This window comes from Peromyscus leucopus, chromosome 5 (genome assembly GCF_004664715.2).
Source record: "Peromyscus leucopus breed LL Stock chromosome 5, UCI_PerLeu_2.1, whole genome shotgun sequence".
Lineage (NCBI taxonomy): Eukaryota > Metazoa > Chordata > Mammalia > Rodentia > Cricetidae > Peromyscus > Peromyscus leucopus.
Window position 1 is genome coordinate 88,451,813 of NC_051067.1, and position 17,531 is coordinate 88,469,343.

At 38.3% G+C, this 17,531-nt stretch overlaps 1 protein-coding gene across 9 annotated transcripts in view; it reads right to left on the reverse strand.

Moving 5' to 3' along the window:
- Inpp4b (inositol polyphosphate-4-phosphatase type II B) overlaps positions 1 to 17,531 on the reverse strand; it is a 726,443-nt gene that overhangs the window by 90,760 nt on the left and 618,152 nt on the right. For all 9 annotated transcript variants that reach the window (XM_037206141.1, XM_037206136.1, XM_037206137.1 and 6 more), the window contains 2 exons: positions 16,976 to 17,179; positions 1,845 to 2,010 (listed from right to left, as the gene is read on the reverse strand). In XM_037206141.1, the coding sequence (XP_037062036.1) occupies positions 1,845 to 2,010; positions 16,976 to 17,179 (370 nt within the window). The remainder of the gene's footprint in view (positions 1 to 1,844; positions 2,011 to 16,975; positions 17,180 to 17,531) is intronic.

The following is a 17,531-nucleotide window of genomic DNA, read 5'->3' on the forward strand; positions in this document are numbered from 1 at the left end:
CTGTGATCCTTGGGTTCTACTAACCGAGTCTGTTTTCTAGAACACAGCTGACTCTAGCCCATAATTGTTAGCCAATGCAGGTCCAACTGAAGAAAGTTAAACAGAACTATTTTTTAACACATAATTACGACAAGTTTACATCTTTGAGACTTACTAGATTCATTAATTTTAAAAATTAGCATTGTATTATTGAGAAAACTTCTACAGACAGGGATACAAACCCCCTGTGAGCATGAAGAACACTGGCTGTTCACTGATGTGGATGCACTAAAGAGGAAGATGGGCCATCCACGGAAGACAACTCTAGAATTCTATTATTTCCAAATAGAATTTAGGAAGGAGTCTATCATCAATCATGTGAGGAAACATGAAATTTTAAATTTATTTCTCTTATTTTTTTTAGATTATAATCATATCATTATCTTGTCCCTTTTCTTTCCAAAGCCTCCCATATACCCCTTTGTGCTCTGTTTCAAACTGGTAGCCTCTCTTCACATTAATTATTGTTGATATATTTTACATATGCATATAATCACTGATATATGCATATACATATTAAACTTATGATGAAATATGAACAATTGAACATTAAGATAAAAATTGGGAAAAAATTAATTTTATAAAAGTCCATCCATACTTTGTTATGACTGCTTTTCTTAAAAACAATAAAGAATTGATTTTAGAAGTCAGTGTTAGAGAAATTCCTTTTAACTCCCTCTAAACACAAGATTCCCAGCAAAATGCTAGTTCAGTTATGATTGAATTACTGATGTCAATAAATATATGTGACATTGTTTTGTTCTTGTTAACATTAATAGATTCACAACAAAAATAGCAAAACTATTGACAAATACATAAATATTGTTAAAATGTTCATTATGCTTATAACCAAGGTATCAATATGGCAAGCATTTGGATGCAGTTACCTGTCATCTATCTATGATCTATCTATACATCCATCTACTATCTACTTAGTTATCAATTTCTATTCTTTTCTCTTAGATTCTGTCTATACAGTCTTCTATTCATACACACATACAGTTACATGAGTATGCATATGTATATGTGTCTTTGTGTACCTGTCTGCATGAAAATATAGGACTCAGATATGATAACAGAATAATGAATGATCAGAATCAAATCTTCTTATATGTCTTAGAATAACTGACAAAATGTCCTCAGAATAATGTAAAGCTTCTGTATTGTGCTGCAGTCTGTTCAGGAACAGTGAGAGATACCAAGTTCTGAAGCATCTAAGAATTTAAAAACACATGATTGATTGTCTCTCAGCTATCAGTTGGGAAACTTGTAAAAGTAGGTGAGACAGTAGCACACTCTAAAGCAGTGGTTCTCAACCTTCCTAATGCAGCGACTCTGAAATACAGTTCTGTGGTGATCCGCAACCATATAATTATTTTTGTTGCTACATTGTAACTGTAATTTTGCTATTGTTATGAATCATAACGTAAATATCTGTGTTTTCTGATGGTCTTTGGGGGGGGGGTTGTGCCCCACAGCTTGAGAACCATTGCTCTAAAGAATGCACTTTCAGGAAGCTTTATGTAGTTTTTTTTTTAAAAAAAAAAAAAAAAAAAAAAAAAAAAAAAAAAAAAAAAAAAAAAAAAAAAAAAAGAAAAAAAAAAAAGAAGAAGAACATGGCAAGCAATCCTGAAATCACACCCTCTGCAATTTGACAATTAACCTCCCGTCGTCCACGGCAGAACACCATACAGTCTTTCATGAGCTCTTCATCAAAGGCACAATTGACTCCTCTCTATCTAATTTTACCATAGGGTCCTCATTTTCTTTACTCAGCCAATGATTGGTGAAAAATGACTTCTTACCCTTTGGGTGAGATGTGATAGAATCCTCTAGGGAAGGAGCCGCGTCTCCGTCATTGCTACTGCTGCCTCCGGTACCTTCTTCATTGTGACTGTCTCTCTCAATCAGTTTGTCCACTGTATCGATAATGCAGTTCAGGCTCTTCCCCACGTTGGCCCACACCCTATCCTGAAGATAGCATGGGTGTCACTACAGGTTTTATTACCAGATCATCACATTAACCAGCTTAGAGAAGCAGCCAGAGGTACAGTCATCAGAGCATTGGAAGGCTATGATAGTCTCACTATTTGGATCAGATTTCAGTTATACACAAAATCTATCTTCTCCCAATAAGGTCAAGGTTAAATTCTGTTAATTCCTTAGTTAATATAGTATCTTTGAAACAATAAAGTACTATATAATATTAACCAATAATTGAGCATAAACTGTGACATTTTGCTAGATACATGTCTTCTTTATTCACATAATAAAAAAAAAAACTAGTATTTTAAAGAAAGGCTATCACATCAGAAATTGTCTGTTCTTATGTCAACGTTCATATAACAGAAAAACTTGTGGACTTAGGTGTGTATCACTGCAGTGCTCATGGTTTTTTTTTTTTTTTTTTTTTTTTTTTTTTTTTTTTTTAGATAGCAGGGTTTCTCTGTGTAGCCCTGGCTGCAACTCTCTCTGTAGACCATGCTGTCCTCTAACTCAGAGAACCGCCTACCTTTGCTCCCAAGTGCTGGGATTAAAGACGTGCACCACCACCACCCTCATCCTCATGTCACCAACATCTTCTAGAATGTGTTCATAAACTAAAAGTCTGTTGCCACTACTGATAACCTGCCCTTCCCCCATGGCAACACATTTCTGACAACCAGATCCTTAGATCTTCTGCTTTTTATGTACGTGATGCACCGCAGCTACACAACTCACATCGTTTGTATCTCTGCTCTGTGTGATGCACTGCATCTACACACCTCAGGTCATTTTTCCTTTCCTGGGAAACAGCTCATGTTCCTAAGGGGCGTCTTTACCACTGGTATCCCCAGTTATGACAAGCTTGCACTTTTTGAATTTATTGATTCATAAGAACTGCACTACATTTTAAATAAATATTTTAAACATAGTTGCTTTGATAGAGAGACCAGTCTCCCTTCTTTGTATTCTTCTTACATAAGTTGGACACATAACTTGGAGAAAGTGATGACTCTGTCTCGCTATATAGATATGAACCAAGTGGATTTGTGGTGTTTTCCACAAAGTCAGGAATGTTTCAGTGGCTACCTCCTCTATGACAGAGCTATATCAGATACCTGGAATGCTGTTAACATAGAGCTAAGTAAAGCAAATACTGAATACTAGCACACCATCACTAGTTTATACATTTCCCTTAAGTGTGCATTTTCCATCTAAGTTAATTCTGTAAACACAATGATTTGGAACAGGGCAAATGTATGAAGAAAAAACTAAATCTGAATTTGATTGTTGTCTTGTAAAAGTTAAGTTGAGCAATCTAGCCATGTGGGCTAGGTACACAGTTACTCTGTTTAGCTGAGAAAGTAACAGAATTTTCTTTTAAAGAGCCACATTCAAAGTGAGAAAGGTAATCTTGAGGATTTATGCACCAAATGAATGTTGGACTGTGGGCAAAGCACCTTGTTTCTGAGGTCTCACTTGCCACCTACAATTTGAGATGATAATTCTTGCTCCACCTCCTTCACCATGGTGCCTTGTGTGAAAGTGTTCAGGGGAAATCATTACAATTTAGCAGGCCCACATCCAGCCCAGCCTGGCTTTCCTCAGTGTGTCAGGCTTGCTTTCTTTCAGCCTGCAATCTTGCTCATGAAGTATGCTATTAATCACAAATAATCATAACAATCTTTCCACAAGAGGCAGATCTTTCCTTCAAAGCACAGCAAGGACTTCCCCTCTCAGGGAAATTAAGACACTAATCACATCTGTGGATTACATCATCCTCTGTGTGCTGCCTGGGGAAATGAGGCACAGGTGCCCCTTAGCTGAAGGGAGCTCAAGTATGCAGAAAATACTGGGTAAAGGAAGAAGCTGGAAGGAAGGCTGGGCTCCTTTCAGCTTTGAATTTGGGGGGAATCTATCTTCCAAATACAATGACTTACTAAATGACCTGTGACCTCTATTCAATACATCTTAACCACTACCACTCACTTTATCTGTAAAGTGATAACATTAAAGAGTGACACAATTTTCTAGCTGAGCCTGATAATAAACTCTATTACTGAGAAGCAAACAAGAAATAGATTCTCCTCAATTTTCACATTGGCTTTGCATGGAAGACACATTTTCAGTTCTCTTTCTGCTGCCCATGTTGAAGGAAGCTTATGTTTTGATCCTATTGGCTCTTAGCTGCCTTTCTTATGTAAAGTAATACCAGAGATGACATATTTTGCTCTTAATTCTGTCTCTGAAGAGCCAGAACACAAAGATATTTAGAAGGGGATTTGAGATCCACATCCCTATGGGGTTCTCCATGTGTGTATCCCAAGACTACAAGATTCTACTAGTAGAGAACATGACTTCAGGTGTAAACAAAGGCACTGTTTTTGGCCTGAGGAGCACAGTGAAGCTTGTTCACTGAGCAAGGCCCTCAGGAATACAGTAATTGTGACAGATAGAAGGTATACATGCAGTTGTTCGTGGCTCAGAGGGCATTTTCTGAGAGTGAGAAATGGGCCACCTCTTATGCAATTCTTACATGCAATGAGCGGACAATCAAACTTTTATTACCACAGCTGCAAACTCTGAGCAGAGCATTTCACTCTCCACCTGGGGAAGGGTGAACCTGTCTCCCCAAAGGGGGGAAAACTGTGCTCTGCTCATCACTGTCGCCTCTTTTATGATCTCTGCAGATTAAACTTGCTGATTTGTGCCTGCCTCTAATGCTAGACTGTAAATTCTTTGAGAGTTCTGTTTTCACTCTATAGGACAGGAACTATCCCTCAGCAGACTTTTAGAAGTAAGGAAAAAGGATGAAAAGGCAGAAGGAAACAAGATGGGGGGGGCAGCTGCTGTCTATATTCATCTAGCATCTATATACTAGTTAATTTCACCTTCAAAAAATATCAAATAATTACATATTTTGACTCAGTTTTTCTGAGGGATAAGACTTTAAATAAGAGAAGAATAATAACATTCAATACTAACATGGAAGAAATAAACTGGAACTTCATTTCTCATGACTCCAAAGCCTTGATTCCTCCAATGAATGAGTGCCCAGATAATGATGGCACACCATACCACATAGAACAGAGTCATGAGAAGATATTCCCATGCAGGGTCAGAGAGACAAAGGTCATTTCACAGCAGTAAGGTTAGGCTTCAAGTATCTGAGATTGGACATGAGACCAATAGAAGCCATATTAAAATACACTCAACTACAACCACAGGTTAGTCACACACACACACACACACACACACACACACACACACACACCTGTAAGTCTGATAACAAAGGTGTCAAGGATGCAGAACTGAAGAAGATACTTTAACAGTTGCCGATTGGTCTACTTCAAGAAATATAAGTAGCTTGGCTAGCAGAGGAGGAGGAGGACACATTCCTGATCCACTTCCTAAGTGGGATACGCAGAAGAGAAAGTAGTCCAGGGAGGAAAGATAACAGTTCAATTATGAAGCAACTGGACTCAATCATTTTGGAAGAAGGACACTAAAGACTTATTGGCAAGATTCTCGAAAGGGAACCTGGGTGTCTGAGTTCTCTCCCGAAGGAGCGCATTCCTTTAGATCTGAAAACACACATAGAAGGCAGTGAGCATCAAACAGGCCTTCTCTCTTCAGATGGTTATTGCTGTGCCAGTCTGTGGCCGGGCTCCTGGAGCCTCTGCTGCTGACATGATGGGCCTACTCCTGTTTCCTCTCTATTGCAACCACACTGTACATTTCAGTCTGTTCCCAGGTCAAAGAAAAGCTGCTTAGTGGTCAGTGAGAAGACACCGGAAGCACAGAGATGTGACATTAATCCACATCTCTACCCTTTTCAGGCCAGAGGTGCTAAATTAAGCTTGAATTCTGTGTGGCTCTTCTGTGCCCAGAGAGGTTTTAAAACAACCATTCCCCATCAGAGATCTAGCTTGGAAGGCCGTTCCCCAGAAACAGCAGCAATTACCCTACTGTGAAGAAGCAATAGAAGGTTGGTAGTTTACAGGCTAACCTTTACGAAATAGATCCTGAACTTTAATTGATGCCCTTAACCTTGATGAAGACTCCAGGACTACCCTTCTCCTGAGAGGTTTTAGTCACTGAGTGCACAAAGCAAGAGGGGAGTTATGGCAAAATTGACTCCATTCTAAGTCAGGTGCTGATCTAGGCCCTCATTTATTTGTAGGTTAGGATGTAAGCTAACATAAAGGTCAAACCCAGTGGCATAATTGACCACATTTGATAGATGCAGTAGCATGTAACAGGGGGAACATTACAGCTGCCAGAGTGAACCATAAAGGTAGAAAGCAGAGTGATTACTCAGTATACCACGTTTACGAACCCTGCAGCATCAAGAGAGAGCCTGGATCAGTAACGAACTTGAAAAAGACAGCTCAGTAACGCTTAGATGATCAGCTTTTATGAGGCCAATTTTTGATCAGCAAAAATGCAATAACTCAGCCAGAACTGATGTTGATGTCCAAGGGACAGAGAGGGGGGATGGGAGGGAGAGAGGGAGGGAGGAGGGAGAGAGAGAGAGAGAGAGAGAGAGAGAGAGAGAGAGAGAGAGAGAGAGAGAGAGAGAGAATGAGAATAATTTTTCATTGGCTGTAACTCATTTTTAAGGTCTTTGATTAGAAACACCCAGTTAACTAACAAGGTCAATCTTCTCTTCAACTCATCCTTGGGTTAAGTAGAGGCTACTCTAGACTAAACATGTTCTTTAACACTACAAATCTCTGCTCCTTGTACGGATTGGTAGGTCTTCTCTCTGACTCTTCATATAGACTATTAGTTAAAATGAGCTGCACATAAGATGATCTATAGGGCAACCAGCACATACATGACCAAGGTGACATAGGGCTCAAGCACTTATCCATGCACATAAGTCCACTACAAACGCTAAGACCCATGGCTTCCATTGGAATCAAGAGCAATTTCCTGGCTTTGCCTATTATAGATCTTCCTGCTTTACTTTGACTCAGCTGCAACCAAACTAAGTTTCTTTCATTCCTGACTTCATCCTGAATTCCAGACTCTGCTCACCCTAATAGCCTCAGATAGCCACTATTGCAAGTAATGACCTCTACATATTCACTCTTCCTGTTGGGTTCCTTGTCCAGTCTCAGTCAGGGAGAAGTTAGGCCTAGCCACAAGTACTACAGTCATCTTCAACCACTCCCAGGATGAAAGCTTAGTGCCAGAGCTGGTCCTGCACTGTTTCTCAGCCTGGAGCCACCCAGATAGCCAGAAAGACAAAGATAATTCCCATTCCTCTTAATCATCAGGAAAAATGCTTTAGCTAAGGCTACCATCCTTTCTATCCCCAAAACATCCTGTTAAAGTAGATCAGCACATGCTTCTCAGGCACCTGCTAGGTGCTTGGTCAGTATAAACATCAAAAATATGAAGGAAACATTGGAGGAAACAAAGGAAGCAATATTTCTATTGTGAAGCATCCTGAGTTTTATGTCCACTGATGACACAGTAATGATTTTAATTTTTTTTTGGAGGGGGGTGTTTGAGACAGGGCTTTCTCTGTGTAGACCTGGCTGCCTTGAAACTCACTCTGTAGACAAGGCTGGCCTCAAAATCAGAGATCAACCTGCCTCTGCCTCTGACATATGACACCATCCAGCTCAATGATTTTAACTTTTAATTGAAAGTTGCATGGACACATCACTATACACTCATATAATTGTTAGCACCTGTTTTCACAGGTTATTACTTTTAATTGAATTTATGCTAATATAATCAGTCAGCTCTCTGTGTATAGCTCATCATTTTATTTACCTACTCAGTCTGGGAGCATCAAAAAAATTTTTATGCTGAAAAAAATCTCGTCTTTCTTTATAGAATTTATATTGATGTCTGAGGGTACCTAGGTTAAAGGTATTAATAAATTTCTAAGGTATATAAGTACAAATCAATACAGTCAACAAAATATATGATACTAGACCAGGAATTGAAATAATTGGGAAAGTGTTCCCAAAGATATGGTGATATTCAGCATAAAACACCAATGAAGAATTCACAGTTATTAAATTTAATAGAATAAAACATCTCTGCTAAATCTCAGGTTGAGTTGGGGGATGACTAGTTATGGCTTTGGTCAATCCATCCAATCCTTTTTTCCCACATTAACACAGAAGACTATCTTCCATTGGTATGTATCAAACCCCATGTTAACTGCCATAAAGCAGGGACTGAAGGTGAAAGTATTAATTGTAGGTTGGGAAAATGTAGCTATGCGAGGGTTTCATGAATATGCATGCACATAAAGTTCTCATTTGGGGTTTCTTTTCTTTAATAGAACATTTGTGCATTTTAATGGACAGCCATGAACTCTGCTTAATCGCCTTTTGTAGACCTGAATAGTGGATAAGTATTCCAGGCACATATCTCCTGGGTGAAATGGACTGGAGAAGTTCAGGAATGCTTCCCATCCATCAAGGAAACTGATGAGTGACTATGTTCAGTTGCCATGTGGGGACCAACTGGCTAACTTCCCTTCACCTCTTTTCTGCCCTTTCTGATGCTTAGGGCAACTGCTTGGAAAGACCCCATTTTTTCTTTTTGCTAGAGTATTTTTTCTCTTTATTTATTCTTCTTTCATATAATATATCTTGACAGCAGTTTATCTCCCTCCAACTCCTCCCAGCTCCTCCCCCACACATACCTCCCCTCTCCCCCAAATCCACTGCTCCTCCATTTCCATTCAGGAAACAGTAGGCCTCCTGGGGAAAAACATTCTATACATGAAAAGAGTGCTGATGAAAATACAAAATCCTTTCTTCTTCATTGTTTACTTGGTTTTCCCCAATGTTATAAAAAAATCAATAAAACAGGTTGTAAAACCAAATGAGTATAAAATTAATTCATTTGAATAGCCTGATAAAGACAGTTATGATTCAAGTTCTTAATAAATATAGTAACTCATGACTTTTTACATAAATAACTGAACTATAGATCACTAAATGATAGAAATAGTTCATATTAGACTACATAATTTAGTGATGTTTGCTTTTTTCTTTAAAGTTTGTATTTCCTTAATTTTTAAAAAGGAAAAATGAATTATTTTAATGAAGTCAGTTTCACTATTTTTAATAAAATTTAAGGTCTATATGGGGAAAAACAAAATTGTTTTTCTATATCAATGGTTCTGCTATTAATCTGCTAATGGGAATTGATTTTTAAAAGATATAGTATTATACAAATCGTATAAATTTTATCAGCTGAAGAAATGCTGACTTCAATATAACGTCTAGCCTGCGGCCTAATTCCCCACTTCTGCTGTCTCATGTGGACAGACACTGGGGTCAACTCCATCAAATAAGTGAAAGCAATCCACTCTCTATTATGTAACCACCTTGGCCTTGTAACACGGGAGAACTCTGACGAAGTATTCCTTGTTAACTGTAAAACTGAACTTTATACTTAAGACAACTACCCCTATCACTTATTGGAAAGACCCCATTTTAATCACTGTAAGATTATTGCATAGTTGTATAGTGTGGCTGAGGGATGAAAAGGGAAAAGTGGGACAAGGGAATAAGCTTCTTTGAATGTATTATTTATTTCAAATGACTAAATTAAAAACAATGACAGAGCTTTGTATTCTTTGGAGGAATACCAAGCAAAATCAAAACTGCTGCCACCAAATTTCTAAGACGGACAGGCAATTTCTCGAGTACTTTGGCTCAGTCATCTCTGATGTAGTGATCTTGCAGTTTTCCTTCTCTCTGCTGAGAGATGAATAGTCACTACAGTGCTAAAGAGTGGGGAATATGCACCCAAAGAGGAGTAATTGGAAGACAGAGGAACAGTCAGTTTGTGTTGGGACATTAATAAATAATAATCCAAGGTGCCCACAGTGCAGTGGCTGGTCCTACACCCACGCACAGGCAGGCAGCGCTGAGTGCACTCAGCAGGTTTGAACAGAGAGCCCTGATGTTGGGATGGAAACGTGAGACGGGGAATAGGGAAGAAACTGGAGGTGAAGAAGTGGGGGGGGGTTGATCAAAGCACATTAATTAACTGCATGAAATAAAACGAACCTGAACTTTCATAAAATTTCATCCTACCAAAGGGCAGCATAGTTCATAAATATTAGTAGAAGCTAGAATCTTGAAACGAATAAGGAATGGAGGAGATAACTGGGAACTTTTCACTATTTGGAGAATAAAAATTTTAAATGAATTAATGATTTCTAATACAGAACAATGTAGTAGACATAAGTAGATAATTACATGAAAATCAAATATTATGTTATTCAAACTAAGAAGATAGATATGAGTAATACATTAAAGGATAATTTTAAAGAAATCAATTAATTATATAACTGTATATTGATCACTGTTGGTAGGTATATAAGCTGTTTTGCCAACTCTGAAAATATAGTAGTGAATAAGAGACTGAATTTTCCTATAGAAATTTATACAGTACATGAACAATATGAAAGAGAGAAATAAGAACAACTTACTGGGAGATGGCGGTGGCGCATGCCTTTAATCTCAGCACTCAGGAGGCAGAGCCAGGAGGATCTCTGTGAGTTGGAGGCCAGCTTGGTCTACAGAGCAAGATCCAGGAATTCCATAAGCTATGTGAGCATGGGATTCCAGAGAAATTATTAAAGAAGATCATTTAGATTTGAAAATATATGTAAGTAAATATGTACATACATATGCACAACTATCTGTCAAAGTCTTCAGACGTGAGTGGTCATATTTCAATGTGTAGAGGGCTTATCACAGACATGCTGAAGAGCATAACAGAGGCACTGTCAGCTGACTAAAGATTAACTACTCTAAGAATGAAGAATTAATCCCTTAGAATGCAGGTCAATAGTCACATAACTAGCTAGTCAGGCTGACTATAAGGATTAACTACCTCTAAGGAATGAAGAGGATTTGAACTGTCACTACATTGAGTAATGACGAGAGTCAAGAGAGTCAGCATGCAGACATACTGCTTGCTTATGTACTGACTGAGTGGTCCTAACAGTCATAGTGTTTACATGAATATGCTCACTACTTAGGGCAGTACACGTATACCAACATTCCCACAATCTTAAACACTTGTATTTGCCCCAGACATTACTAGACAAGGTGACAGTATAATGTTTGTAAGAACCCTATCAGAAAGCCATTCATAGAAATATGATTCCAAAGCACAATATTTGGCATCACTGAATTATAGAAAAGCCTGAGTTTATTTCAAATTATAAATATGGACCTGATTAATGGGATGCTTGATATGAATATTGCCATGGAATCAACTATAAATTAAATATGACAGTTGTTTTCCTTATGTTAACATAAATACATTTATCTGATTATGGAAAAGAAAATGTACTCTAGCTTAGGAAAGATTAGAATTTTTTTTTAATGAAATCAGGCTTATGACTCATTTTAAACTTTGTGTTTACTGGCTCTATATGAACAACATTTCCACATACAAGCTCTGTGCCTTGTAATATGCAATGTATATATTCATGACCTAATGTTTAAGTCAGGCTAAAATATGCATTCTCTTAAACCTTAATTATTTCCTCCATGGTTAAAACTGTCACATTTTTAGCTTTTGGAAATGAACAGTGTGAACCATTCTTTTCCATAGCCACCCTTCTCAGGAGGAGCACACGGGAACATCTTATTCCCAGAATAAACATTAATTTCTGGATATAACTTGAAGTAGAAATCAGTTGGGTAATTTGAATGCTGAAATATAATCCAATTTGAAATGATAGTTTAGACGATTTCAATAATAAGAACAGTTTTGCTAGTTGTGTACCCCACTAGAATGGATTAGAATTTAAAGTATGATAAGATCATTTTTAAACACTTTATTTGACTAGGAATAGGCAGATTTGGCTCCAAATCCACCAATGTATAATTCTGGAATTAAACCCCAATGTTGTAGAGAATAGTGTAATTACTGTAGCCACAAAATCTGGGACAGCCTAATCGTTTGGTTAGATGATGCGCTTTCACATGCTGGACAAACTAATCTTGGGATCCCAGCTGCTGCAAGCATCTGCTCTAGCAGGGTACAGAGAGAAATGCAGTATGTCATCTTCACGGGCTGAGAGATGAAGGATGCTGCACTCATCAGTTTCCTGGCATAGACTGTCATAAAATCCCAAATAGTCTATTGGGGTTTAATTGTTTACTAACTTTTCAGGAAAATAAACCTGTAGAGCTTTCAATCATTTAATAACCAAAGTTTAGCAAATAACAGGCTTTTTTTAGGTATCACTCATTTCAATTTCAACCTCCGTCATATCTACTTGATAAGTATCATCCACATTCATGTCATCAGTTCTTCTCCATCGAGCCATTTGAAACTAAAACAGCCTTAGAAAAATGTAGAGTTACCAGAGATTCTCTTTCATGACTACAAAGGAAAAGTTGTTAGATGCATAAAAATGGAGTCAAGGGGAATTTACTAAGATGTGTGATGATATATTGTGTACCCTAATAAAATTTGCCTGAAGATCAGAGAACAGAACAAGCCACAAGATTAAACACAGAGGTGGTACATGCATTTAATCCTAGCACTCGGGAGGTGGAGATTCATCTGGATCTCCGTGGGTTCAAAGCCACCCTGGATCACATGAGATTGACTCAGTCTAGGAGAGAAAACAGAGCCAGGCAGTGGTGGCACACACCCTTAATCCCAATACTGAGAAGCACACACACACACACACCACACACCTTTAATTCCAGGAAGTGATAGCTGGGCGGAGAAAGGTATATAGGGTGTGAGGAGACAGGAATTAAAAGCTTTTTGACCGAGGAAGCACTTTCTGCTAGTGGCCTTTTGGCTAGGCTCTTTCAGCTGAAGGCTTTTGGCTGAGAGGACATCTTTCAGCTGAGGACTCAGGGACATTCAAACAGAGGATTCATTGAATTTGCGAGGTGAGACATGGCAGTGGCTTGTTCCTTTGTCTCTCTGATCTTTTAGCATTTACCCAATATCTGGCTCCAGGTTTTATTATTAAAAGACCATTTAAAATTTGAGCAACAAAGATGTATTCACTTCCCATATGTTTATTGTAAGAAATGGTAGGCTTCAAACTAAGTGTTGTTACAGTGAATGAGTAGAAGCTAAGAGAAACAAGTGGTATTTCTAGCAAAGGGACCAGTATAACTTCACATTCAAATCCAAGTCAGCTAAAGTCGTCAGAGTACATCTTCATATGTCACCAAAACCTGATTACATTCATTTGAACATGGAATTACTTTCAGAATTTGACTATGTTAGTCATCAATACTGATACTTTTCTAACAAAAAATTAAGAGCTGTAATAAGTCAAGCTTATGATCCAAATCATATACTAGCATTATATCTAAAGACATTTCAATTATCTATATTTTCTTCAGGTTTATTCCATTGGTCAGAGGTGAAGAACATTTTGAAAATAATATGTTACATGACTACTATGACTGCTGAATAATTTTAAGAATATTAAATTCCCTGGCAGAGGAATCTTTCTAGTAGAAAGTGATTGCTGAGAAAAATATGTAAGAATGCTATATGACCTTCACAATAATGATTTGTAAACAAAATATTTGGTGGAGAGAAAATTTAGTGAGTGGGAGTTTCCTTTTAACTGCATTAAACTTGTATTAAACATGAACTATTTCTAAGATTTCAAGAAAAAAAAAATGACTTCCGGAGGAAATTCTTAAGATGTGCAAGAAGACACAGAAACATGCAGACCTACTATGCTCAAGATGAAATGTTGTTTGAATCTTAGATTGTCTTTTAATAAAAACCCTAAGCCAGATATTAGGGTAAAAGCTGAAAGATCAGAGAAGCAGAACAGCCAGCCACTAGTTCTTACCTCTACAAAATCCTCAGCCTAAAGAGAGTGAGTTCCTGTTTCCTTATGCCTTATATACCTTTCTCTGCCCTGCCATCTTACTTCCTGGGATTAAAGGCATGTGTGCTTCCCAAGCAAAGACATGAGATCTCAAGTGCTGGGATTAAAGGTGTGTGCCACCACTGCCTGATTTCTATGCCTAATCTAGTAGTGGCTGGCTCTGTCCTCTGATCCTCGGGCAAGGTTATTAGGGTACACAATATATTACCACAATGAAAAACAAAAGAAATGTGGAAGACACTTTATCAACTGCAGAAACAATCAACAAGCCTTTACCCTTCCCAGAGAATGGCCTGTGATGAACAGAGAACTATGCCGACCATTGGCTGGTTCCTTAAGGGTGGGAATCCTGTCTATTGCTCCAAATGTTGCTAAAATTGCACCCAGTCAGCTCTTACGCTTTCTCCTGTCCCTTCTTCCATCTTATGTCCTTCTCTCAGCACAAGGCTCTCATTATGAACAAAGGAGCCCATCTAGTCCAGACCACCTCACCAAAGCCCTTTCAAGTCCTTTGTATGTCTCAGCTGAAGAAAAAGTTTCTTCAGAGACTCCTCAAATGAGAAGTGAGTCTATTTTGTATTTTAGGAGGTTCTAGAGTTGTCCACCTCCACCTCTACTTTCTAAATGGTTATTTCCATTACAGCCAAGGTAAACTTTCATCAATTAAAAAAACAAGTAAAATGAATAATAATCAGATATATCTGTGTGCTGTGTCCATAGCCACTACCTCTGGAATGGTTAACTTCTGTTCCCATGTCCACCTCCACTCTGACCACCACACTCTTACACTATTCTCTGTAGACCTCTAAGGCCACCTTATACAATACCCACTTATCTTTCTAGATTTCTGAATATGCTGAGGGCTCTAGGAGGCAGTGCAGTGAATCAGGCAGAATGCCAATTCTGACTGAAGAAAAAGGCTCTCTGTAAAACTTCTCACCAATGACACACCTCTGTCTTTTCTTCGTGCATCACAAGACACTCCTGAATTCAAACTGGGTGAAATAAAATCCTATTACCGGAGGCTATCACACAGTATCCCAGCCTTTGCTTCAACATTTTATATCTGTTAAAATGTTTTATCTCCCCTAAGTCTCTGAACTTCAGGTGAGGACCAAACATGGCTAATCTTTCCATTTCAAATACCTACTGGACTGAAGACCTCAAAAATTATCTGTGGAACAGAAAACGAGGAAGAAAGAAGGGGGAGGGCCAATATTAAACAGTAGGAAAAGTAGGATTTTGTGGGCGGGATCACAAAGTAGTACAGGAAAATGATGGAAAGAAAGCACATCTATTTCAAGGTTTTTACTTGAATCAGGATAAAAGTGGTAATTATTTCTCAAAAGCTTAAATTGGTTTAGTTAATTAAGTGAAGTAATTTCTTTTATATGTCTACTCAAATTCTTCAAATTCACAATGCATATTTTATTATATACATACATGTCTGACATATACATATATGTGTCTGATTATATACATATGACTTGTTTATTTATGTATTATGGAATATACATGCACACACACACACACACACACACACACACACATATATATATATATATATATATATATATATATAGAGAGAGAGAGAGAGAGAGAGAGAGAGAGAGATCACAACTAGAGGTCTCTAGGGATAGATTTAGTTGTCATGATAAGACTATAAGCCACATGCTTTAACCAAGAAGCACATATCAATACACCACCACTAAATCTGACTAGGCCTGTCCAGGCAGTAAAGTATCACCTACAAATAAACCACTTATTGTACATCCATCCTAAGAGCTAAGCAGAGCAGATACAGTTTTCATTTTATAGCTGAGAAATTGAACTTCAGAGAGGTTAAGAGGTAAGTACATCTTGGAGCTGTGAATGAAGTGAGGAAGGTGAAGTTAAATTGAAGAAATATCTAACTTGCTCTTTTGAAATGCTGTCGTTTGGGAAATACAAACTTCATCAGCAGCAACAACACTTACTCAGCACATACGTTGTGAAGCCTGTAGGTGGGTTTCCTGTGGTCGAAATTTTATAAAAGGAAAGATCGGTTGCTGTCTCATAGGCACTCAAATGCTATTTTAGAGACCTGGACCTCTCAAACACCTTATCCTAAACACTCTTAAATTTCAGGCTAACAAGAAAAGAATTGTTAACTAAAAATTTAACATGTAGTGCAGCTCATGTGACTCAACAAAGGGATACCAGTATGCATACACATGTGTGTGATGTGTATACATATACCTCCGAGGCACTTGATGATCAATAGCACACTGTTCTTCCACCTCTGCCCCTTCCTGTTCCTCCCATCCTCTTCCTCTCTACTAGAGTTCCTTTTACACTTTTGTTTCCTGTGTTAATTTACCTTCTCTGGTAATTATGCACATGCATACACAGGGGATATGATGTCGGAGCCCTGCAACCAGTATCGATTTAATCACAGAATCACTAGATGGTGGGAATTAAGAAATCTTCATGTTCACTCTCATTTAAACATGAATAAGTTTCTTAGAATATGCATATGAGTAAACCTCTCCCTAGCAAGGGTGGAAATACTTGTATTCTATGACAGCTAACATGACTTTCGGGGGGGGGGGGCGGGGTTCAAGACAGGGTTTCTCCATGTATCCCTGGCTGTCCTGGAACTCACTCTGTAGACCAGGCTGGTTTCAAACTTGGAGATCTAGCTGTCTCTGCCTTTCAAGTGCTGGAATTAAAGGCATGTACCACCACTGCCCAGCTGATTCTCACTCTTCTCCTGAAAAGTTTTTAAAATTTTAGTTTGGAAATGAATAAGGAAAGGCATTATAGGATTTTGCAATTTTAGTAATTGAAGTCAAGACTTATTCTCGGTTGTACACGATTTGTTTGATAACATACATATTTATAGCAAATAATTGTGATCAGGAATACAACTTTTACCTGCAACTTTCTCCTAAGGAGAAGTGTGGGCTATCTATGCAGAGCTGTGTGACTGGGTTCCAATATATTTTTGTGAGAAGTGGAGCTTTCTTATTATGCTTGCTGGACTTCTTAGGGCTAAACCATGAGAGCAAATACAGTGAGAAGACTTACCCATTCTTCTTCATCATAGTCAGAATGATGTGGGATGGAGTCCTGCCTTCTCAGCTGAGGGGGCTCATCCTGGGGACAAGTCTCCTCTGTGCTGTCCTTGGGAGATGGCGGTTTCTTAAGGATGCCTCCTGGCCTTGCTGTGTAGAGAGCTAAAAGAGCACTCCTGACCAGCTGGTCCTTGAAGGCATGTACAAAAAGCTCAGTCTGGAAAAAAATGGATGAGGATTAGAAACCCATGGTAGGCATCTCTGTACAGAGCTGTGAAAAGGTCAATTGCAGATTTGTTGGTACTTAAGTGGTGTTTATGGAAAATGCATGGGCACCAAGGAGGGAGAGTGATTCATACCAATCAATGGGAAATAGTTTGGTTTTGGGATCCTGCCAAGGATTGGAGTCCTCCTGTTTTAAAGTAAACGCTGAGGTTTTAAATGCACTATAAACACCATCTGTCTCCTCAACTGCTTCTCTTTGAGCTCCACAGTCTTTGGAGACAGATTTCACTGGGGATAATCATTTCAACAACTACCTGCTGTACCTCTCATGCAATTTCAAACAG